This window comes from Bos indicus, chromosome 24 (assembly GCF_029378745.1).
Source record: "Bos indicus isolate NIAB-ARS_2022 breed Sahiwal x Tharparkar chromosome 24, NIAB-ARS_B.indTharparkar_mat_pri_1.0, whole genome shotgun sequence".
NCBI classification, from domain to species: domain Eukaryota; kingdom Metazoa; phylum Chordata; class Mammalia; order Artiodactyla; family Bovidae; genus Bos; species Bos indicus.
In genome coordinates this window covers 25,474,702-25,498,711 of record NC_091783.1, presented here as the reverse complement: position 1 = coordinate 25,498,711, position 24,010 = coordinate 25,474,702, and the positions used below count along the sequence as shown (strand labels likewise).

General features: G+C 42.4%; 1 protein-coding gene across 2 annotated transcripts in view; it reads left to right on the top strand.

Moving 5' to 3' along the window:
• The first annotated feature begins 12,976 nt into the window (after nt 1-12,976).
• The window catches only part of RNF138 (ring finger protein 138), a 41,302-nt gene continuing 30,268 nt past the window's right edge, over nt 12,977-24,010 (top strand). Inside the window, exons 1-2 of one of the 2 annotated variants that reach the window (XM_070778771.1) lie at nt 12,977-13,163; nt 13,743-13,926. In XM_070778771.1, coding sequence (XP_070634872.1) covers nt 13,046-13,163; nt 13,743-13,926 — 302 coding nt within the window. In that variant the 5' untranslated portion in view covers nt 12,977-13,045. Of the gene's footprint in view, nt 13,200-13,742; nt 13,927-24,010 lie in introns of both variants that reach the window. The other variant, XM_019986934.2, reaches the window with a different exon arrangement.

Genomic DNA, 24,010 nt, shown 5'->3' with positions numbered 1-24,010 from the left:
CTGTCTCCAAACCATTACCTTGGAGCTTAGGGGTTTCAACATAGGCATTTGAGGGAGCACAAAATCAGACCGTAACAGCTTGTTTGTTGAGTGGAAAAATGAGTGGCTGACAAATGATCAGAATACTCTTGTTAGCTCCTCAGTATTTATTTTTTTCTCTAGTAAAGTCTTTGTGGCAGGGAGAGGGGGCAAAATTACGATAAAAAGAGCAACTTTATGTTGAATTTACTCATTACTATTTCCCCAGAACTTAGCACAGTGCCATGGATCTATAGGCACTTAATACATATCTGATGAGGGGCTTCCCTGGTGGCTCAGATGGTAAAGAATCTGCCTGCAGTGTGGGGGACCCAGGTTCGATCCATGAATTGGGAAGAACCCCTGGAGAAGGGAATGGCTATCCACTCCAGTATTCTTGCCTGAAGAATTTCATGGGCAGGGGAGCCTGGTGGGCTGCAGTCAATGACATCACGTAGAGTCAGAAACGAGAGAGCAACTAACACTTTTCAAATATCTGATGATAAATTAGTGAACAAATTATAGTTTGAGAAGCAGAAGCAAGATGTTCTTAATGAAGAAGGTCTTCAGGCCAGATGCAGCTCTTCTCTTTAGAGATACATTTGTCAATTGGGCCAAACTACTAGACCGCTTTTCTTCTAGAGAGAATTCTAAAGCAGCCATTCAGTCCAGAAATACCGCTCCTGAACGACAAGCAGTATTATGTCACCTTCATTCATATCTTGCTAATTCTGAAGGACAACTGTACATTATATATTATAGTTGCTGAGTTTAACTTGCTCCCGATTATACAATATATTAATTTGCTGTAAAGTTAACCTAGGTGACTAAACAAAACCTAGGTAATCAGATAAAACAAAGGAAATATTTAGATCTAATATCTACTATATTTTCATATGCCTCTAAGTGTATTACACCTTGTCCCCTTGACACATTCTTAATAACACATGAAAGAAGATCAAAGTCTTATTGTGAAACCATACTATCCTTTGACAGTATTTCAAGAGTGTGTTTTCCAGAAAATTCAGTCTTGAGGTGTTTTGGTTTTAAAATTACCTTAGTGGAGACTTCCCTAATGGTTCAGTGGCTAAGGCTCCTCATTCCCAACACAGGGGGCCAGGTTCAATCCCTGGTCAGTGAAGTAGTTCCCACATACCACAGCTAAGAGTTTGCATGCCTCAGTGAAGATCAGAGATCCCACATGCCACAACTAAGACCCAACACAGCCGTATAAATACATAAATATTAAAAGCAAAAACTACTTTAGGGGAATTCTCTGGTGGTCCAGTAGTTAGGACTCCTCCCTTCCTCTGCAGGGGGCATGAGTTTGATCCCTGATTGAGGAACTAAGATCCTGCAAGCTGCACAATGCAGCCAAAAATTTGTAATAAAGATTTTTTTTAATTATTATTTTATTTATAGTCAAACTCTTAGAAAATAGGATGGTGGTTGTCAGGGGGCAGAGAAAAGGGGAAAATAGGAGTTGTTCAATGGATATAAAATTTCAGTTTTGCAAGATGAAAAAGTTCTGGAGACCTGTTGCATAACAAGGTACATAGAGTTACCATTACTGCACCACACAGTTAAAAATGGTTAAAATGGAAAATTTTATGTTACATTTTTTTTTACCACAATAAACAAACAAACAAAATTGGTATGTGGGTAAACCAAATACCAATTTATATACCAAATATATAGTTTTATGACACCCAGTTTGGGAAATTATAATCATTGCTGAAATTTAGGAAAGAACTGTCATGTCACTGGTGAAGCCCTTGAGCATCCAAAATAAAAGGTTTAAATATAGAGACTGAACAATGCTCCTCCCTGTTACTATTTTTTTCACCCACAGATCTCTCTCCAGACTTAAGGTGAAACTTAGAGTACACAGCTTTGTTTACTTGTTTTTTCCCTATTTGCATCGGGTGTATGTTCTCTTAGATTTACTGATTTGAGTTGCCAGTCTAAGTTAATATCACTTCTTTATACGATTTTTGATGGGATGTTTGGGAAAAGAAGGCAGTTCTTGTTTTCATTATGGGTACTATTCAAACTGGTGTGAGCTTCCCAGGTGGCTCAGTGGTAAAGAATCCGCCTGCCAGTGCAGGAGAAGCAGGTTGGGTTCCTGGATTCCTGGGTCAGGAAGATCCCATAGAACAGGAAATAGCAACCCACTCCAGTATTCTGACCTGGAAAATCCCATGGGCAGAGGAGCCTGGTGGGCTACAGTCCATGGGGTAGCAAAGAGTCGGACATGACTGAGCTGCTGAAACTGAGCTGGATCCTATGGCCCTCCCAGGTACGGTCTTTCTGTATCCCCTCATTTCTTGTTCGTAAGAAAAAGGCTTCAGCTTCTTAGACCTTCTTTGAGTCCCAAAGGGCAGGCTCAGACAGTTACCCATCAAGGAAATGAGGGAATACAGAAACAAAGGAAAGGCCAAGTGATGAGGCAGGGTGTGCAGAGCAATCTGATACGCTTCTCAGAAACTAAGACCCACCCCGCCCCCCTTGCCCCAACTTAGTGTGGAGGATGGTAACTTCAGTTTGGATAAAAGCAGGTGGACCCCGAATCCTGCCGACTCTTTCGTAACCCCAGGGACTATATATAGCCCATGCTCCTCTGTCCATGGAATTTCCCAAGCAAGAATACTGGGGTGCGTTGCCATTTCCTCCTCCAGGGGATCTTCCCCACCCACGGGTTGAACCCGCATCTCCTGCTTTGCAGATTCTTTACCACTGAGCCACCAGGGAAGCCCCCAGAATGATTGGAGCCAGCCAAATAAATAAATAAAAAATTTTAAAAGGAAGAAGAAAGGAATCATTTGCTAGACTGAAGTGAAGAAGTCAAGTTCCCTGATTCACTTCCCTTTCTCTGTATAAGACTAAAATGTTGACTGAGAAAGTGTGAGATCTTGGCCACTGGGGAGGGATTAATGGCAGATCTGGGGTACCTGACTCCCTGGGCTACACCACAGGGCCCCACACTGGCTCCCCTCCTGACAAACAGGATGTGGGGAGGGGCATGGCAAAGTACACTGGACTGGAATTCAGTGTGGGGGCAGGGTGATGTTCTAGAACAGCGGTCCCCAACCTTTTTGGCAATTTTTTCATGGTGGGGCTGGAGATGGTTCAGGCAGTAATGGGAGCGATGGGGAGCGATGGGGAATGGCAGATGAAGCTTCAATTGTTTGCTCACTGCTCACTTCCTGCTCTGCATCCATTTCTAACAGGCTGAGGACCTCAGTTCTAAAAGATAGAGAAAAAAAAAATTTTTTTTTAAATAAATAAATAAAAGATAGAGAAGAGTTTTCTGTGAGCCCAGTCTGTTTTTTCATTCACTCTGAGACAGTTTGTCAAACAGTGCCCTGTATATGTGTTATCCTCAGAGTTGCTGCTAACAAATAGGAAATCTATGAGGCCACCCAGACTTGTCTCTAATTTAGCAGCCTGTGACCTGACACATTTTTTTGGTGTTTACTTTCAGGAAGTTCCCCGAAAATGAAACTGATAAACAGAAGACTAAAGTTTTATCCGAAATGAAACTGATAAACAGAAGACTAAAGTTTTATCAGAACTGTAGCACCAGCAGAAACTTACCTAACCTGTATAACAGGCCTGTGGTTCATTAAAATCAATGGGGCAAAATTTATGAAAATTCATCAAAGATGATCAAAGTAGATGCATTTTATTGTATTTAAATAATACCTCAATAAAGTTGATTTTTAAAAATAAATAAATAAAATCAACCGGGCAGAATATCCTAATTCCTAGGTCTCAAGAAGGGTCTTATATTTTTTTTTAACTTAAAATTATTTGGCTGTGCAAAGTCTTAGTTGCAGCATACAGGATCCATGCTCCCCAACCAGGGATTGAACCCAGGCCCCCTGCTTTGGGAGCTTAGAGTCCAGGCCATTGTACTACCAGGGAATCCCCTTAACTTTTTATTTTGTATTGGAGTATAGTCAATTAACAATGTTGTGACAGTTTCAAGTGGACAGCAAAGGGACTCAGCCATACCTAGACATGTATCCATTCTCCCCCAAACTTCCCTCCCCTCCAGGATGCCAGATAACATTGAGAAGAGTTCCCTGTGCTATACAGTAGGTCCTTGTTGGTTATGCATTTTACATACAGCAGTGTGCACATGTCGATCCCAAACTCCCGAACTATCCCTTCCTCTCATCAAGAAGAGTCTCATTTTTACATCCAATACTTTTGACAAAATTTAATTGCAAATGAAATAGACCCCTCCCTTCTCATACAGGAGAGTCTACTCGAAGGTCCTTTAAGGTGTTCCCCTGACAACAGTAATGATCTCAGCCAGCAGTATCAGAGAGTCCAATTCATTGACAATAGGATTCTCACCACTGTCAAGTCAACCAAACGATGCTCACGGGACTCAGTGGTTCCCTGCTTTGCTTCATTAACTCTGTACAGCAGCAGACACTGCATAGTCTATGGTTTCTTCTCCTCTCTCCACGTTCTAAATGGAAGTTCTTGTTGTACTTGTATTTGTTCTGCATTGTGGTACTTAAGGGGTGGTGGATAGGGATTACATTTATGACTTAGTCTAAGACTGCAGGTTGAGGATTTCCTTGGGGGTCCAGTGGTTAAGTCTCCACTTTCCAGTGCAGGGGGCGCAGGTTGGATCCCTGGTGTGGGACCTAAGATTCCCACATGCTGTGGAGTATGGTCAAAAATTTAAAAAAAAAAACTTGTTTTTAAAAAAGACAGCAGGATGATGAGATATGAAAACTGACCCAGGGGTATTCCCTGGCAGTCCAGTGGTTGGGGCTCTGTGCTCTCATTGCCAAGGACACGGGTTCAATCCTTGGTCAGGGAACTAAGATCCCACAAGCCACAGGATGTAGCCAGCCAAACAAACAAAAAACTGGACTAGATTAAAACTCAACTAAAGGAAGAAGTAAGAGATATTGCACTGGAGAAAGAGTAGACTTATGACATTGCCTCTAGAAGCCTACCTGGAAGGGGCTTTGGATTGTATCCTTTAGTGCGTGTGCTCTGATGCTCAGTCATGACCTACTCTTTGCAACCCCAAGGACTGTATTGTAGCCCGCCAGGCTCCTCTGTTCATGGGATTTTCCAGGCAAGAATACTGGAGTGGGTTGCTATTTCCTACTCCCAGGATCTCCTTTTGAGGAAGTACAAATATATGTGTGTGAAGGGGAAATGACTGGAATCATTAACTTTATGAACAGAGAGTATTTATGTTCTGGAGGTTTCTTCTATACCTTAAAAATTAGCCTTTGTTTGCTTTTAAAACCTGTTGTCAAGCTTTTGACTTCAATTTTATACTGGAACTAGTCTTTTTGTAAAAGTTGCCTTTGTCCTGGCTGTGAGCCCAGGACAGAACAATGCCCTGCTGCTGCTAAATCACTTCAGTCGTGTCCGACTCTGTGCAATCCCATAGACGGCAGCCACCAGGCTCCTCCGTCCCTGGAATTCTCCAGGCAAGAACACTGGAGTGGGTTGCCATTTCCTTCTCCAATGCATGAAAGTGAAAAGTGAAAGTGAAGTCGCTCATTCGTGTCCGACTCTTAGCGACCCCATGGACTGCAGCCTACCAGGCTCCTCCATCCATGGGATTTTCCAGGCAAAGTACTGGAGTGGGGTGCCATTGCCTTCTCCGGAACAATGCCCAGAAGATAAATGTGTGAAGCAAACGAAAGAGGAGGAAGGGAGAAGGTGGTTTAGAAGGAAGGACAGGGACAGGTATCTTTTTCTCCAAATTTGTATCTTTTTCTCAAACATCAGTAAAGCAACATCAAAGAAAATTTGGAATGTGAGTTGATTTGTTGACATTTATTGCCATTTCTGGTTTAATCTATGGCTCTGCCTCTGAGGACAGCATAGCTTATCCAGTGGGACAAATGAGCTGCATTCAGAATGTCTGTTTTGCTGCCTCTTTGCCCTCTGTGGATTGGCTTCCTCTGCTTGGGGAAGGAAGGAGGTGGCTGGTTGTTAGTTCCTGTTAACATACCTTCCAAGTTAATGTAAGCAGATAAATAAGGGAGTCCCCAGAGAAAGAACCAGGAATGGCTTTCTTGACTTAAGAGAAGCCATTTTGGCCTAAGATATTTTATAATCTGGGTCTGGCCACAATGATTGCCCTTGGACAGGTCTCAGTAATGATCTTAAGGGAACAACGGAATGCAGGAACAGAGAAAAGTACAGTGATAAAGTGGAGTCCTAGTTACTCCTCATGGGATATACATAAAGATGTATCTTTCAGTGTGACAATAATCAAGGCCCCCAACCAAGTGCAGGATGGAAATGTAAGGCTGACTTTCCTGACTTCAGTCAACTAAATCTTGGACTCTGTCAACCTTTGCCTGAATTCTAGGCTGAACTCTCCTCTGCTCAAGCCCCTTCATGAATATGAATGTACCCTTAGCTTAAATCTTCCCCAGTTTGGCTGTTTAGAGGGCCACTAGGATGGGAAAGATCCCCTGTGTTCTCCCTACTTGCTGACACTAATAAACTCTTTCTCCTCCCCATCTTTGGCTTGATTGTGTCTTTTGGCTCAATACCCACCAAGAGATGAACTCAGTTTTCAGATAACATGAATGCACTTAATGGAGAGTGACTAGAATATAGGGATCTCAAGTCCGTATTCTTGAAAGTGTGACAGTCACAAGTTGGGACTATACATACCTCTATGTTAATCAGTTGCAACATGGAGCCTTTATTTCACAATATATATAGGCCCAATGGGGCTACTAATAGGACTGTTATTTAAAATGACAGCTCTATAGCCTTCACATTACAATTGATTGTATGTATAGTCCCAACTTGTGACTGTCACCCTTCAAGAATATGGAATTGAGATCCCTATATTCTTGTCACTCTCCATTAAGTGCATTCATGTTATCTGAAAACTGAGTTCACCTCTTGGTGGGTACTGAGCCAATAGACACAACCAAGCCAAAGATAGGGAAGAAAGAGTTTATTATTTGCTCCAAGGGAGAACACAGGGGATCTTTCCTACAGTAGTGTCCCTCTAAACAGCTAAACTGGGGATGTTTTAAGGTAAGGATTCAGGCATATTCATGAAGGGGCTTGAGTATATGGGCTTCCTGGTGACTAAGATGGTAAAGAATCTGCCTGCAATGTGAGAAACCTGGGTTGGGAAGATCCCTTGGAGAAGGGAGTGGCTATCCACTCCGTATTCTTGCCTGGACAATCCCTATGGACAGAGGGGCCTGGCGGGCTACAGTCCATTCGCAAACAGTCAGACACAACTGGGTGACTAAGTACACACACACACAATAGTGTATAGAAACACTGCTGATATGAAGTTAAATTCAGGTAAATAGCATCGAAATGCATATTTATAATGGCATTTATGAGGACTTGAAATTTAACTGTTCCAAACTGTGGTAGACTAAACAGGTAAATTCGGAGGACCTATGCTAGGGGGCACCTTCCAGGACTGCTGCTGCCAGTACCCCTGACTCTCATACCCCAGCCTGAGGCATCCTTCTCTGTGTGTGTGTGTGTGTGTGTGTGTGTGTGTGTGTCTGTGTGTGTCTGTGTGTGTGTGCGCGTGTGCGCATGAGTGCACATGTGTGCGCAAATATTGCAGTGAAGTGGGAAAAAGAAGTAATAAGTATTAATTCAATGCAGTCACTCAGTTGTGTCCGACTCTTTGTGATCCCGTGGACTGCAGCATGCCAGGCTTCCCTGTCCATCACCAACTCCTAAAGCTTGCTCAGACTCGTGTCCATCAAGTTGGTGATGCCATCCAACCATCTCATCCTCTGACGGCCCCTTCTCCTCCTGCCTTCAATCTTTCGCAGCATCACGGTCTTACCCAATGAGTCAGTTCTTTGCATCAGGTGGCCAAAGTATTGGAATTTCAGCTTCAGCATCAGTCCTTCCAATGAATACTCAGGACTGATTTCCTTTAGGTTTAACTGGTTAGATCTTCTTTCAGACCAAGGGACTCTCAAGAGTATTTTCCAACACCACAGTTCAAAAGCATCAATTCTTTGGCACTCAGCTTTCTTCACAGTCCAACTCTTACATCCATACATGACTACTGGAAAAACCATAGCTTTGAATAAACTGACCTTTGTCGGCAAAGTAACGTCTCTTCTTTTTAATATACTGTCTAGGTTGCTCATAGCTTTTCTTCCAAGGAGCAAGCATCTTTTAATTTCATGGCTGCAGTCACCATCTGCAGGGATTTTGGAGCCAAAAAAAAATAGTCTCTCACTGTTTCCATTGTTTCCCCATTTATTTGCCATGAAGTGATAGGACCGGATACCATGATCTTCATTTTCTGAATGTTGAGTTTTAAGCCAACTTTTTCACTCTCCTCTTCCACTTTCATCAAGAGGCCTTTTAGTTCTTTGCCTTCAGCCATAAGGGTGGTGTCATCTGCATATCTGAGGTTATTCATATTTCTTCCAGAAATCTTGCTTCCAGCTTGTGCTTCATCCAGTCTGGCATTTCGAGTGATGTACTTTGCATATACGCTAAATAAGCAGGGTGACAATATACAGCCTTGATGTACTCCTTTCCCAATTTGGAACCAGTCTGTTCCATGCCCAGTTCTAACTGTTGCTTCTTGAGCTGCATACAGATTTCTCAGGGGGCAGGTAAGGTGGTATTTCTGTCTCTTGAAGAATTTTCCACAGTTTGTTGTGATCCACAATCAAAGGCTTTGGTGTAGTGAATAAAGCAGAAGTAGATGTTTTTCTGGAACTCTCTTGCTTTTGCGATGATCTAGTGGGTGTTGGTAATTTGATCTCTGGTTCCCCTGTGTTTCTGCTGTACAACAAAGTGAATTAGCTATATGCATATGTATATCTCCTCCCTCTCCCACCTCCGGCCTCTCCATTCCACCCCCATAGGTGATCACAGAGCACGGAGCTGAGCTCCCTGTGTGATATGGCAAGTTCCCACTAGCTAGCTATTCTACACCTGGTAGTGTACTCGCTGGGTTTCCCTGATGGCTCAGACAGTAAAGAATCTGCCTGCTTTGCAGGAGACCTGGGTTTGATCCCTGAGTTGAGAAGATTCCCTTGAAGGAGGGCATGACAACCCACTCTATTATTCTTGCTTGGAGAATCCCCATGGACAGAGGAACCTGGCGGGCTGCAGTCCATGGGGTTGCAAAGAGTCAGACATGACTGAGTGATTCAGCACAGCACGGCACAGTGTATCCGTGTGTGCCCTCAGTTGCTCAGTCACGTCTGACTCTTTGCAATCCTATAGACTGTAACCCAGAAGGCTCCTCTGTCCATTGAATTTTCTTGGCAAGAATACTGGAGTGGGTTTCCATTTCCTCTTCCAGGGGATCTTCTGGACCTAGGGATCCAACCTGTGTCTACTGCATTGGCAGGTGGATTCTTTACCACTGAGCCACCTGGGAAGCCCATGGTAGTGCATTTAAGTCCAATCTAATCTCCCAATTCATCCCGCCCTCCCCCTACCTCCCCTGCCATGTCCACATATTGGTTCTCTGTGTCTGTATCTCGATTCCTGCCCTGGAACGATGTTCATCATTATCATTTTTCTAAATTCCACATACATGAATTAATATACGAAATTTGCTTTTATTTTTCTGACTTACTTCACTCTGTGTGACAGACTCCAGGTCCATCCACATCTCTACAAATGACCCAATTTTTGTTCCTTGTTTATGGCTGAGTAATAGTCAATTGTATATCTCAGGGCTTATTGAGAAGCTGTTCCCAGGTTATAATTCTCAAATTTAGCTTGAATAAAAATTTCCATTTCTTTCTTAGATTGATTGATTTTCACTGACAGACTTCTAGTTCGAAAAGAGAGAAGAAAGATGTGTTAGATAGGTTGAGAGGACAGCTGAGGGCTGGGGACCTGAAAGCACATTGCCTCATAGGCTGGGGAGAACCAACCTATGGGTCAGCACTTCAGGCAAATCCAATGACATACAATGAGTCTTCCTCCCAGAGACAGAGGGGAGGGACCCCAGAGATGCAGTGGAGTATAGTTGTCTTGAGAACATGAGGGACCTGCTGCATTGAGGATCAAGAAACCAGAAGATGACAGTGGCAGAGATCTAGAAGGTTCTACAGCATTGGTGAGATGAAATCAACCAGGGCACAGGACCGGGCCATGACCCAGCTAGGACAGGCCAGAGTAGCCCTCACCAGCATGTTACCAGCAACAGAACGCCCAAGACTTGCATCTCAGAGAACAGTCAAAATGATCCTCTTCTGTAGAAAAGTCCAGCAAGAATTTAAGGAGACTTTGTAGCTCTTAGGACCAAGATTCCAGAGTAGTGTCTCAAGTTCATGCCAACTACCCTTTGTCTTTCTTTTTATCTTCCCACATGTCATTTTGAGGATAGCTGACTGAGAGAGAGGGGCTGAGGAAATGTTTAAATTATTTCAACGGACTAAGTTTATAAATTGGTCTAACATTTAGAGTTTTCCCCCTACTGTTCCCCAAACCTGAGGACATTTTATTTACACAGCTGAATGGATCTTGAGTAAATCTGTGACATTGCCATAAAAATATCAAGTAGCTTTTCATATAAAAAGCTGCCAAGACAGAAGGTTATGTATTTTGGCATTTATGGTTTATGTATCTAAGCTTAACTCTCAAAAGATGACTACAGTTTTCTTATACCCACACTCTTGATGGATTTCCACATATGGCCAACTATACACATACATGTAAGCCAAATGACTTACCTGAGTCAGAGAGTATATGAAAAGCAATACAAATGTGTTTGGATTAGTGCATTGAGGAAGGCTGCCATTACTGAGAAAGAATGAAATAAAAGTCACAAAATTAATGTTCTAATTAACAATTCTCAATGAGTAAAGGGAAACATTTACTAAGTAGAAAAAGCATTTTACTTCCTAAAGTGATCAAAATAAGTAAAATATGATTGGGAATACAGTATCAAAAATGTGAAATTTGGAACCCAAGAACCATTTTATGAGAGAATTTAAAAAGCACTTGGGGACTATTGTTATTAGATATCTCTCCCATCAGGTGCTTTTCCTCCTCCGAAGAAATCTGAAGATAAAATTAGCCTGTCTGCTTCCACTTCTATTGTTTTTGCTATGGATAAAAGGAAGAAAATAATGCCAAACACTGTAGATTGGTGGTGGAGGGAATTCGCTGCTTACTGGACACATAATTCAGTATTATTCTAGGAATTGTTGTTTAAAGATGTACATTAAGACCCATTTCAAGTCTGTACAAATCCAATTATTCATCTTCTGCATCATAGTCACTGTTAATGAAAAATTTAAGATTGATACTTTGGCAAATATTTTTTTGTTCTATCATTTTGATAGACAACCAAAAGTATAAATGAATTGAGAGCAAAGGTCATGATACCTATAACTTCCCCATTGGTCCAGTGGCTAAGACTGGACCACCTGGACTCATTGCAAGGAGGCGAAGTTTGATCCCTGATCAGTGGGTTGCCATGCCTTCCTCTAGGGGATCTTCCTGACCCAGGGATCCAACGCATGTCTCTTATGTCTCCTGCACTGGGAGGCAAGTTCTTTACCACTAATACCATCTGTGAAGCCCCAGGGAACTAGATCCCATATGCTGCAACTAAAGATCCCCCATGCCCAGATGATAACCACTCTAATGGAAGAAAGTGAAGAAGAACTAAAGAACCTCTTGATAACCATGCTGACAAAGGTCCATATAGTCATGGCTATGGTCTTCCAGCAGTCATTTATGGTTGTGAGAGCTGGTCTGTAAAGAAGGCAGAATGCTGAGAATTGATGGTTTTAAACTGTGGTGCTAGAGAAGACTCTTGAGAGTTTCTTGGACAGCAAGGAGATCAAAGCAGTCAACCCTGAATGTTCATTGGAAGGACTCATGCTGAAACTGAAGCCCCAATACTTTGGTCATCTGACGCAAACACCTGACTCATTGGAAAAGACCCTGATGCTGGGAAAGACTGAAGGCAGGAGACAAGGGTGTCAGAGGATATGTCTGGATGGTGTTATTGATGCAATGGACTTGAACTTGGGCAAATTCCGGGAGATGGTGAGGCACAGGGAGGCCTGGCTTGCTCCGTGCAGTCCACAGTGCTGCGAAGAGTTGGACACAACTGGCCGACTGAACAACATGCCCAACATCCAAAACCTCAAGTGCCACAACTAAGGCCCAGGACAAATAAATATTTTTAAAAAGCTGATGACACCTGCATGACATTTATCACAGTGCCAAGAACAATGTAGACAATAAATGACAGAATTGAATTAACTAAGCCTTTCAATGGCTCCTAGTAATGATTCATTTAGCCCATAGTGCAAAGCTTTAACAAAGCATGGTAATGAAACAAGTGAATTGAGGATGCTTTATGATGTTCTATATTTATTTAGCTCTGTTCATGTAATTGTGACTTCATCTTATTCACTTATCAATTGTGTGGATATATCTGGGAATTAACGGCTCATTAAAAAAAAATTTAGTTGATTACGGTAAAATGCCTAGATCCATGCTTCTACCTCATTTTTCTTCGAACCTATCAAACAACAAAACAATGGTGTTGGTGGAAAACTGTATTTGTGACTGTAACTCACTGTGTTAAGGTCTAAAGATGAAGTCTAAAGCCTCTCAAGGAGGCTTATCTATAATTTTTTTTCTCCAAAGGTTTAAAATCCCATAACGGATTATTACAGAACACATCTTGGCAAGATCAAAACATTCTGACAAGGACTAACTCTTTAACACTATTAGGCAAGGCTATTCTTTTTTTAATGGAAAAATTCCTGCAAACACCAATATATATGATAGGAGTTCCGAGAGACGGGATCCTTGCTGGAGGGAGGCTGGGGTAAAGGTGATCACCCAGCTGGTGATGTCACAAGCTGCTGCGGGCTACAAGCGCCGGTTGCTGTGGAGGCCACATTCCCGCCTCTCCTACACCCCAGGCTCGCCGCTCGCTCGGGCAGAGCGATGACCCGGGAGAGCAGCTGGAGAGGGCGGCGGGATCCCAGTGCACCATGAGCCTCGGGCCCGGCCCCGTTTCGGGCCGATGTGCACCACGTATTCCGCCCGCCTCTCCCCTCCCGGCCTCGCCTGCGAAGGCGGCAACGGCTGGACAAGAAGCCCGACTACGGCGCCGGGCTTCTCTACGAACACTCGCCCGGGAAGTGGGTTCACTAGCCTCGGGGCTCTGGGGCTCTTAAGTGAGAGTCTATGCTAGCTGAGTGCGGGGGGCGGGGCGTGAGGCGGGTACAGGGAGGTGTGGGGCGGGGAGCCGAGGTACTGGGTAGGTTGCCGCCCGGAGACCGACGGCCGCGCGGGTGGGAGGGGGGATTTCGGGGAGCGAGTGGTGAAAGGAGCCTAAAAGCCCGGGGAAAGGGAGGCTAGACGCGCCGCAGAGGGTTGAGGGCGGAGCCCTGCGGAGCCAGGTGAGGGTGTGGCCCTGGGCGGGGGAAGGGCTAGGAACGCCCTTCCCAGGTGAGAGGGGAGGCTCCTGGCTCGAGCGGAAGCGACAGTGAAGCCAATCGTCGGGCTCTCGGCCACCGCCTCCCGCTAGGCACCGCCTTCCAGTCCTGCCCCTATGGGAGCAGCGCCCCAGGGCACGAGCCTAGCCCGGCGAGTGCGGTCGCTGTAGCGTCTCCGCGCTCGGCCCCGCCCCTCCTGGGCCCCGCCCCCCGGGGCCCCGCCTCCTTCCTGGCGCGAGCAGCTTCCTGACGCGATTCCCCGCCCCCTTCGGGTTCGCGCAGGGAGTCTGGCCCCTGGCCGCCACCGCCACCCCGGCCGCTGCCGCCGCCATCGCCTTCATCCTTCGTCCCCCACCATGGCCGAGGAGCTCTCCGCGGCCACGTCCTACACCGAAGATGATTTCTACTGCCCCGTCTGTCAGGAGGTGCTCAAAACGCCTGTGCGGACTGCGGCCTGTCAGCACGTGTGAGTAGACGCCCCCTCCCCCGCGCGGAGCCGGCTGGTTTTAGGCCCCGCACCCCGCCCTGGACCCTGGGACGCAGCCTGGTGGGAGCCGAGCCCGCCGCGGCCTCCCCTCTCCGCAGCTCGGCGCTGAGGGCCCATTCCCGGTCAATCGGAGGCCGGGCCGCCCTGCCTCCGATCACTGCGCCCGTCCCCCTGAGCCCGAGCCGTCTGGCCCCGGGGCTCCCTCGTCGTCGCGCCCCGGGGGCAGTGCCCAGGCCAGTCCCCATGGCGTCCTCTTTCCTCGAGGCCCCTGCCCTCTGCTGAGGGCCGGGGAGGAACTGCAGAGAACGTGGAGCCTTTTTTGTTTCCTAGCAACCCGAGTGAAGGCTGGGGTGTCGAGTGTCAAAACCGGCCTGAGGTGCCCGCTCGCCGCGACCCCACCCCCCACCCCGGCTCTCAGGTCTCCCTTTTCTTTTCAGGATCTTGGCCGCCCATCGTTCCAGATTTAGAGCTCTTATCTAACTTAGCCTTTCAGTCCCTCTTCACAGACCACCCTTGAGAGTGTTTTAATCGGTTCAAAATTCAGTGCAGGTTGGAATGCTCTAGAATGGATCGGCTTCCCTCATATGTTAGAACTGACAGGATTTCCGGGTATTGAAGTGATAGTTTCCCTTTGTTTTACCATTCTGCTTATTACTTGATTGCTACAACGATGGAAATGAGAAAGACCGCCCTTGTGAGGAATGAACTGAAATGAAGGCTGTAACCGTAGGGAGGGTGATGGAGCACAGCGAGGGGTTGGCTTGTTGAGGTGGCTTGGTGCTGTTCGATTTAGCATATTTAAAGGAAGCACTTCGATAATTAATAGAGGCTACTAGGATGTCAGTAAGAATTAGAAGGAGCCCTTCTTGTAAAGGTATATAGCACTTCTGACAAAGCTGACTGCCGATCGGGGTCTCTGGGGGAACATTTTAAATAAACACACCAATTCCCAGGCTCCATTCCAAACTTAGAAAAGAATTTCTGGCAGGTGAGGCTTGGAAATCTCGTTTTGAAAAAAATACACCCAGACTTGAAAGTTCTGTGTGCTTGTAAATTGCTGAAAGGAATCGAACCATTTTCTAAATCGATTTCTCTTTCCACTGGGTTCTATAATTTTGGAAGAATGGGTTGTTGAATTTGGGGTTAGTCTCAAATTTCCTTACAGCTGTTTCTTGATACCCACTCTTCTCACTCCGATTCTAAATCTGTTGTCTTCCTTACTCTTCTGTAGTGCTTGTATGAGCCCAAGAATATGTGACTTTTCTTGATAGAAGTTACACCAGTTACAGTTTTTCCGCTTATGGGAGATGAATGACAGTCTTTATTCCTTTATTATTTGGTGCAACAAATGCAGGTAGTTAAAAGAATATCTTGAAATGTTTAGGGCACAGTGTATGCCTTTTGGCTTTTAATCTACAAGTGTTTAACTTGGTTGCTTGCCTGCGCTTGGGCTGGCAGTGGATAGAAGAAAGGGAGGGAAGGAGGGCAAAGTAAGGCAGTAGGTCTTTTTTGGACAGAATCATTTCTAGTATCCATTGGGTCACTGACCTCATGGAGCTCATGGTAATCTCTGCTGCTGCTGCTGCTGTCGCTTCAGTCGTGTCCCACTCTGTGCGACCCCCAGCCCTCCAGGCTCCCCCGTTCCTGGGATTCTCCAGGCAAGAACACTGGAGTGGGTTGCCATTTCCTTCTCCAATGCATGAAAGTGAAAAGTCAAAGTGAAGTCACTCAGTCGTGTGCAACTCTTATCGACCCCATGGACTGCAGCCCACCAGGCTCCTGCGTCCATGGGATTTCCCAGGCAAGAGTACTGGAGTGGGGTGCCATTGCCTTCTCCATTCCCCTCAAAATTCCATGCAGTTTGCTCTGGTTCACTTCTCTGTGAGACATTTTGTTAAATCAGACTGTAGTTTGGCTTGACCTCCGGGCTGTGGAAATGAGTGTGGAGATGATTTGTTGAGGGTTTTTCTCAAATCATCTTCTTTGGGCTGGGATGTGGAAATAAAATAGGGACTAGATTTTGGTAAGAGAAATGGACACGTTCTACTTATCCTCCATCCTCTCCTTTACCCACACTGTCCTCCATCAGACACATACACAGTTGCCCTAAGGTTCTGACTAAACAATAAATTAAGGTGGAAGGAGAAAACATTTTCTTTGGAAAGGGTGATAATGGTAGAACAGGGTATTATTAGAAGGAGTTTAGTGGGGAAATAAAATTATATTGTAGAAACCTAGTTTAGAATGTCATTTGCTCTTCCCCTTTCACAGAGAACAAACCTGGGCCTCAAACAAATTTATATTTAGCTACAAAAGGAATTTTTTGTTCATGAGTAGTGAGAGATGCGGAGAAGGCAATGGCACCCCACTCCAGTACTCTTGCTTGGAAAATCCCATGGATGGAGGGGCCTGGTAGGCTGCAGTCCATGAGGTCGCTAAGAGTCGGACACGACTGAGCGACTTCACTTTGACTTTTCACTTTCATGCATTGGAGAAGGAAATGGCAATCCACTCCAGTATTCTTGCCTGGAGAATCCCAGGGACAGGGGAACCTGGCAGGCTGCTGTCTGTGGGATCACACAGAGTCAGACATGACTGAAGTGACTTCACAGCAGCAGCAGCAGTGAGAGATGAGGTGATGAGAGCTTTGGGCCCCTATGCCATTTCAACGGCAGTGAAGGATTTGCCTATTCTGGTAGAAGGAGCAGATTCATTATCACTGGAATAACTTTACCAAAAAAATAGATTCCCATTTAATCCTCATTCATCCCCTGGTGGCTCAGATGGTAAAGAATCCGCCTGCAATGCAGGAGACCGGGGTTCCATCCTTGGGTTGGGAAGATCCCCTGGAGAAGGGAGTGGCTACCCACTCCAGTATTCTTGCCTGGAGAATTCATGAACAGAGGAGCCTGGCAAGCTACAGTCCATGGGGTCTCAAAAGAGTCAGACATGACCGAGTGACTAACGCAAGAGTAACATTCCTTCAAACAGCTGTTGTTGGATGCCTTCTGGGTGTCAGGTACAGAGAATACAAAGTGCTGTTTCTCTGGAGAATGTTCACAGTTTAATGGAGAAGATCTGTATCTGAATATGAATGGTGTGGAATTGAGGAAATTTTATGTGAGCTTTGAAAGCAGGTATCTAAATTAACCTATGAGTAGAGGAGAGAGTTCCTGCATGAAGTAATAGTTTAGGTCAGAATTGGTATTCAAGGTTTGTTGGGGAATACCCTGATTAGGTGTACAGCAAGGGGAGGGGTTACCAGAGATGACTGTTTCCAGGTTATAAAGTTTGGTTGGAGCCAAAGATGAGAGTAGTGAGATGGAGCTTAGAGATGTTGGCAGGAATTTACAGTGTAAGCCAATTTGAATTTCTTGCTGAAAACCATGAAGATCTACTGAATAATTTTGTCAGGGGAGCAGTATGGTCACATTTAAATTTTAGAATACTTATAGTTACTAGCCTGGTCTAGCTTGGTACTGGTGGAATTAGTGAAGAGATCATCATTGCTCTGTCAGAGAAATGATTAAAACTTGAACCAAGGTAACAGTAGAGGGACTGGAGAGAAAAGGTTCCTGACATTTTAAGGAGATTGTGTAAGATTTGATGATTGTCCAGTAGTTAAGTGTATGTACAAAGATCTGGAATGCATGGAACTAAAGCTATGACTATGGATGAAGCCACTGGGGGATGTATATAAATTGAAAGATAGCAGAGATTGAGATGGAACAAAGTGCTGGAGAACACATGTTTAAATGTGGAGTTGAGAAAAAGTGCAGCCTAAGGAGGATTAGACAGAATAGGAAGAAAAATGAGGATAGAGTGTGACAAGCAACCAAGAAGAATTTTAAAGAAAAGGTAGTCAGGAGTGTCAGATGCCTTAGAGTGGTCAGATATTTTGAAAAACACACAAAGATGAATTAACAATATTAAAGTTGAGCAGATATGTTTCAGAAAGTACAGACTGGCATAATGGTAAAGTATTTATCTCTCTTGGTTTTATCCTTTGTAATCTTCAAAGGCTCTTTGAACCAAACCTCCCTTTTTTTCCCCATTCATTCAAAAATCTTTATTTAATACTTACTATGTACCAGGCAGAAACAAAACAAAATTTTTCTCTTTGCTGAACTTACATTCTAGTTGGGGAGGTAGGCAATAGACAACATGACAAATAAGTCATACAGTTTGTTAGAAAGTGTTAAGTACTATGAGCAGGGCTTTACAGAACATTGTAAGAACTTTGGCTTTTACTGAGTGATTTTTTTTTTTTTTTTAGTGTAGGAATTCAGGTGTTTTTTGTTTTTTATTGGGGTATAGTGGCCTTCCAATGTTGTGCTGATTTTTGCTGTACAACAAAGGGAAAGCAACTGTATGTACACATTTCCTCTCCCTCTTGGAACCTGCCCCCCCCTCCCCACACTGCCCCCCACAGTCTCCGCACACACCTATCCCACCCATCTAGGTCACCACAGAGCACCAAGCTAAGCTCCCTGTGCGGTACAGTAGTGAACCAAACCTTTGTCTATTTTGAATGGTTAAGGAAATAACTTTGTATGCTGTTAGATCTAAGCTCTATAACTGTGAAAATTACATATGACAAGTTAATGCCTTGCCAGACTCTTAAAAATGGAAGTCTAATCCATTTGCTTTGGTGCATATATGTAAGAAGCATCTTTTATTTATTTATTTTTGTGGCACCAGGCTGCATGCAGGACCTTAGTTCCCTGGCCAAGAATCCAACCTGTGCTCCCTTAAACTGGGAGCATAGAGTCTTAACCACTGGGTGACCAGGGAAGTCCCAGGAAGCATCTTTTAAAATGAGCTGATATAGATCAGCTTCCACTTCTCATTAAGCACAGATTTGTATGATTTTTGTGTGTGTGTTTATGATTCTTTGTTGACCTGCTTTGGATTATCCAGTCCCTGAATTTTCACTTAATGTTTCTTATAATTTGAGCAACTTTATAGGTATCCTGTTTGGGCATTCATGCTCGTATTACATATTTTTAAATTTCTTCTTTTCTGTATACTAATTATAATTCTGAAAGCCAGGCTCATATGGTTTCTTGCTGATTTAATAAATGCTGCTCTAGGCCATCTTTTTCTTAAAGTTTTTGAGATTTTATCTAAATGTTTTTGAAAAATATTTATAAAGTGGTATCATTAAAAAACTATGCTATTTAATTATATAACAGAAGATTGATTTGATTTAGTCTTGAAGACTACCTTGAAATATCTGATTTTTGAAAGTTTTAAGTTATTTTGGGAAATGATTTTGATTATACACTAGGAAGAGAAAAGATACACAATTTAAAATTAATAGTGAAGCAGGAGCTTGATGGATGGGAAAGTTGCTTTTCTCTTCCAGTGTCTGATCAACCTGTTGTTTGGAGAATGGATAAGGAAAATTCATCTGGCATTTGCTTAAAGGTAGGAGAAATTTAAAGATAACCTTTTAAATTGTTTCACTATCCTAAAGATGCAGGCTCCTTTGATATATCAACATAGTTCTAGTAATCTTGACTTGTACCTTTTTTCCGTCTCATTCTAGTTTGTTTTGAAATAAACTTTGTCTAGCAAATTCAGATAGTCTAGTGAAAGGGAGATGACGAATAAGCAGTTTTGTATCTGAAGAAATGTGCATGGTGGTACAGAGGCAGAAACAGTAGGATGGAGATAAAAGACCTGAATAACTTCCTTTGTGTACCACCTATCACAGTTTATAATCATAATATTTTTGGAGTCAGTTGATTTGATGGATGCCATTTTCTCCAGTTAGACTGGAAGCTCTTAAAAGGCAGCAACCCAGGTCTACTTTTACATACTGAATAATTATATGAATGGATTTGTGTTTGGAGCCCACAGCTTACTAGCTGTATCACTTGGTCAAGTGATTTATCTCCTTTTAGTCTGTTTTCCTCTCCATAAAACGGGTAAAAGCAGCCTGTTTCTCAGTGTTATTGCACGGACCAAATGAGGTAATGTTTGTGAATGATAGTAATAATCTTGTATGTATATTTTATAGTTTTCAAAACCCATCAAAATATAAAAATATTTTTAATTTAGTACCTATAGCATCTAACATGAAAAGCTAGATTATTTTTGTAAACAAGAAGGAATCTTATTTCTAGTGTGTTGGTCCATATGTTTAATACCGAAGGTATTATTGTGAATGGAGAATATTGTAATTCACAATTTTAAAGGTACAAAAGGAAATAATATGATTGTCTCCCACAGTCACTGTTACCTTATATATTCTTCCAGAGTGCATACTATATGCACTCTTTTGTACATTGCTATTTTCATGTTTTGGTGTATCGGAGGTTATTCTATATCAGTACATAAAGGGTCTTCTTTTTTTCTCTTTTTTTTCTGGTTGTAGAGTTTTCATTAATTCATTCAGCCAACACTGAGTGTCCATGATGTGCTGACAGTACTATTGTATATTCTAGGGCTCTAGGGGTTCAACAAACCAGACAGAAATTCCTGACCCCAATGGAACATACTGAGTGTTCTAGTATTCCGTTTTTGATGTATCATTATTTATTTAGCTAATCTCTTACCCGATGGACACGTAGGTTGTTTCCAGTCTTTTTGCTGTTACAGATAGTGCCACAGTGATTAAACTTGTATGAATACCATTTCACATGTGAGAGTTTTTCCTGTAAGATAATTCTCACAAGTGGAGTTGCTGGGTCAGAGGGTAAATACAAGGGAATTTGTCAGCTGTGTCACACAAGAATGATTATAGCTATATTGAAGTATTTTGTACATGAAAGGTGCTCATGGTTTTGATTTGAGGACTGTGGATTGTATTTTGGGTTAAGTAAATTTTTGGATTAGGTTAAGGTAGGTTAGCATTCAATGCCTACTAGATTGAAGGCAAAAGGAGAAGTGGGTGGCAGAGAATGAGATGGTTACATAGTATCACTGATTCAATGGACATGAATTTGAGCAAACTCTGGGAGATAGTGGAGGACAAAGGAACCTGGCGTGCTGCAGTCCATGGGGTCACAAAGAGTCAGACATGACTTATGACTGAGCAACAACTACGTGCCCAGCTCTGTGTTACAGTGCTGGTCATACAGTGGTGTACAGTTAGATATGATCCCTGCCCTCAGAATTGGCATTGATGAGACACATTTTAGTTCAAATAAACACTCAGATAAATGTGTAGTTACAAACCTACAGGTTGAAAGAGCAAGCATAAGAAGGGGAGCAGATCTAGGTGGGTTGGTGAGTGGATGGTTCAGTAGTCAAAGACCTTTCTTGAGGAAGTGAAATTGTTGCTGAGGTTTAAGTGACATGTAGGTGTTAATTTGTGGAGGACTGTGTTTGTATATAGAGTATTTTGGGGTGAGGGAAAATTCAGGGCCTTGTTTTTCAATGAAGAAACACCTTGCCTTAGTCTCTTACAGGTTTATTTATAAAGGTATTTATTTGTTTGGCTGCGCTGGGTCCTCATTGCAACATGTGGGATCTTTTTGTTGTGGCATGCAAACTGTTAGTTGTGGCAAGTGGGATCTAGTTCCCTGACCAGGGCTTGAACCGGGCCTCTGCCTTGGGAGCTCAGTCTTAGCCATTGAACCACCAGGGAAGCCCTGTTTACTTATTTTTTGTAAAGTCTTCGTTTCCTTATCTGTAAAATAAAGGAACTTTTAAACGTTTATTTATTATTAAGAACTTAAGATAATGTATGTTAAGATAAAGTTTCTGGAACCCTGCCTAGCACATGTTAAATGCTCAAAAAATAGTTTCTGCTGTTTGTATAGATGTCATGTTGCTTTCTACAAACCTGGGCTTACACAATGCCATTAATACTATTAAAGTATATCTATATTTTGCCAGCTTTTTTTGTAAACCAGTATTTTGTTAGTTTAATACAGTTCATAATGGTGTCTAGAAGTCACTTTAAAATTTATTTTTTTAGTTGCTAGCAAGCTATATGCATTTTTCCATATTAAATATTTATATCCTAATTTATAATTTTATTGTTCAGAATGTGCTTTATGTACATTTGTGGTCATTTCTATGACTGATTCAGTAATAACCCATTGTAATTTATTACTTATTTTACATTATTTTCCTGCCTTTTGTTTGTTTTGGTAGATTACTGTATCTTATTATACATTTAGATTTGAGATACTTGATTCCTTTTATCTAAGTTATAATGCTGTCCATTTTTTTGTTTGTTGAATCTTCTAAAGAAAATTGTCCATTTTCAGACTTACTTGGAATCTACTAAGATATATGGGTTTTTTTGTTTAAACTTTTAGAAATTTTATTTATTTATTTTTATTTTTACTTTACAATGTTGTATTGGTTTTGCCATACAGCAGCATGCATCCGCCACAGGTATACACATGTTCCCCATCCTGAACCCCCCTCCCACCTCCCTCCCCATACCATCCCTCTGGGTCATCCCAGTGCACCAGCCCTAAGCTTCCTGTATCCTGCATCAAACCTGGACTGGCGATTCATTTCTTATGTGATATTATACATGTTTTAATGCCATTCTCCCAGATACATGGTTTTGAATCATTATTAATTTGCCTATCTTATTTAGTTGACCTTAGTATTTCTTAGAGGGTATTCCTTTTCTGTTTTTGGTAAAATCTCTTTAGTGTATTTGAATTCTTCTAATTTGATTCTTTGGGGATTTTTCACTTTCATTAGTAACTTTTGCTAATTTTTAGCACAGTATCATATGACTTGTTAACTGTTTTGAGATATAGTGTATACACACACACACACTTGGTGCCAGTACCTATGCTGGAAGTCCCATCAAGGTAGGGATTTTCATCACTTTTGTTCCCTGATGTGTCCCTAGTGTCTGTTATGTAGTAAGTACTTAAAGCATATTATTAGGTGAATATTCATTATAATATATGGATAAGTTATTTATTTTGAGATTATTGTAGATTCACATGTAGTTGTAAGAAATAATATACAAATTGTGTACCCTGACCCAGTTTCCCTTAATCATAATGTCTTGTAAATAAAACCAGGATATCTCATTGATAAAGATAAAAAACATTTCCATCACCACAAAGATTTTTCCTGTATTTCTTGTACAGTCACACCCACTTTCCTCTTGATTCCACTCTGTCCCTCCTTCACCCTTGGCAAGCACTAACGTTCTCATGCTCTCTGTTTCCATAATTTTGTCATTTCAAGAATCTTAAATATTGTGCAACTCTGTAAAATACAATAAAAAAATAAAAGCTCACTGAAAAGTACGCTTTAAATGGGTGAATGGTGTATGGTATGTGAGTTTTATCCAATAGTTGCTGTTGTTCAGTCGCCCGGTTGTGTCTGACTCTTTGTGACCCCATGGACTGCAGCACACCAGGCCTCCCTATCCTTTATCATCTCCCCAAGTTTGCTCAAGTTCATGTCCATTGCATTGGTGATGCCATATCCAGCCATCTCATCCTCATATTTCAATAGAGTTATTACCAGAGAATGTTATGTAATGTTATATAAATGGAATCAAACAATTTATAACTTTTTGGGATTTCTTTTTTCCCCTCAGCACAATTCTCTAGAGATTCAGGTTTTTGTGTGTTACCATTATTTCCTCTTATTGGTGAATATGCATGCATACATGGTATGGATGTACTGCATTTTGATTAAACATTGATCCACTGAAGGCAATCTGGAATAGTCAGTTTTTGAGTATTTCAAATAGAGCTGCTATAAATAATCATGTACAGATTTTTGTGTGAACATAAACTTTCATTCCTCTAGGATAAATGCCCAAGAACACAATTAGTGGATCATATGGTGGTTGCATGTTTTATCTTTTAAGAAAATGCCAGATCATTTCCTACGGTATCTGTACCATTTAACATTTCCACCAGCAATGTATGAGTGATCCAGTTTCTTTGTATCCTCACCAGCATTTCATGTTGTCAATTTTTAAAAATTTAAGCCATTTCAGTGTGTGCAGTGATATCTGATGACTTGAATTTACATTTTACTAATGGCTAATGATGTTAAACATCTTTTCATGTGCTTGTTTAGTATCTGTATCTTCTCAGGTAAAATTAGCATCATGTCT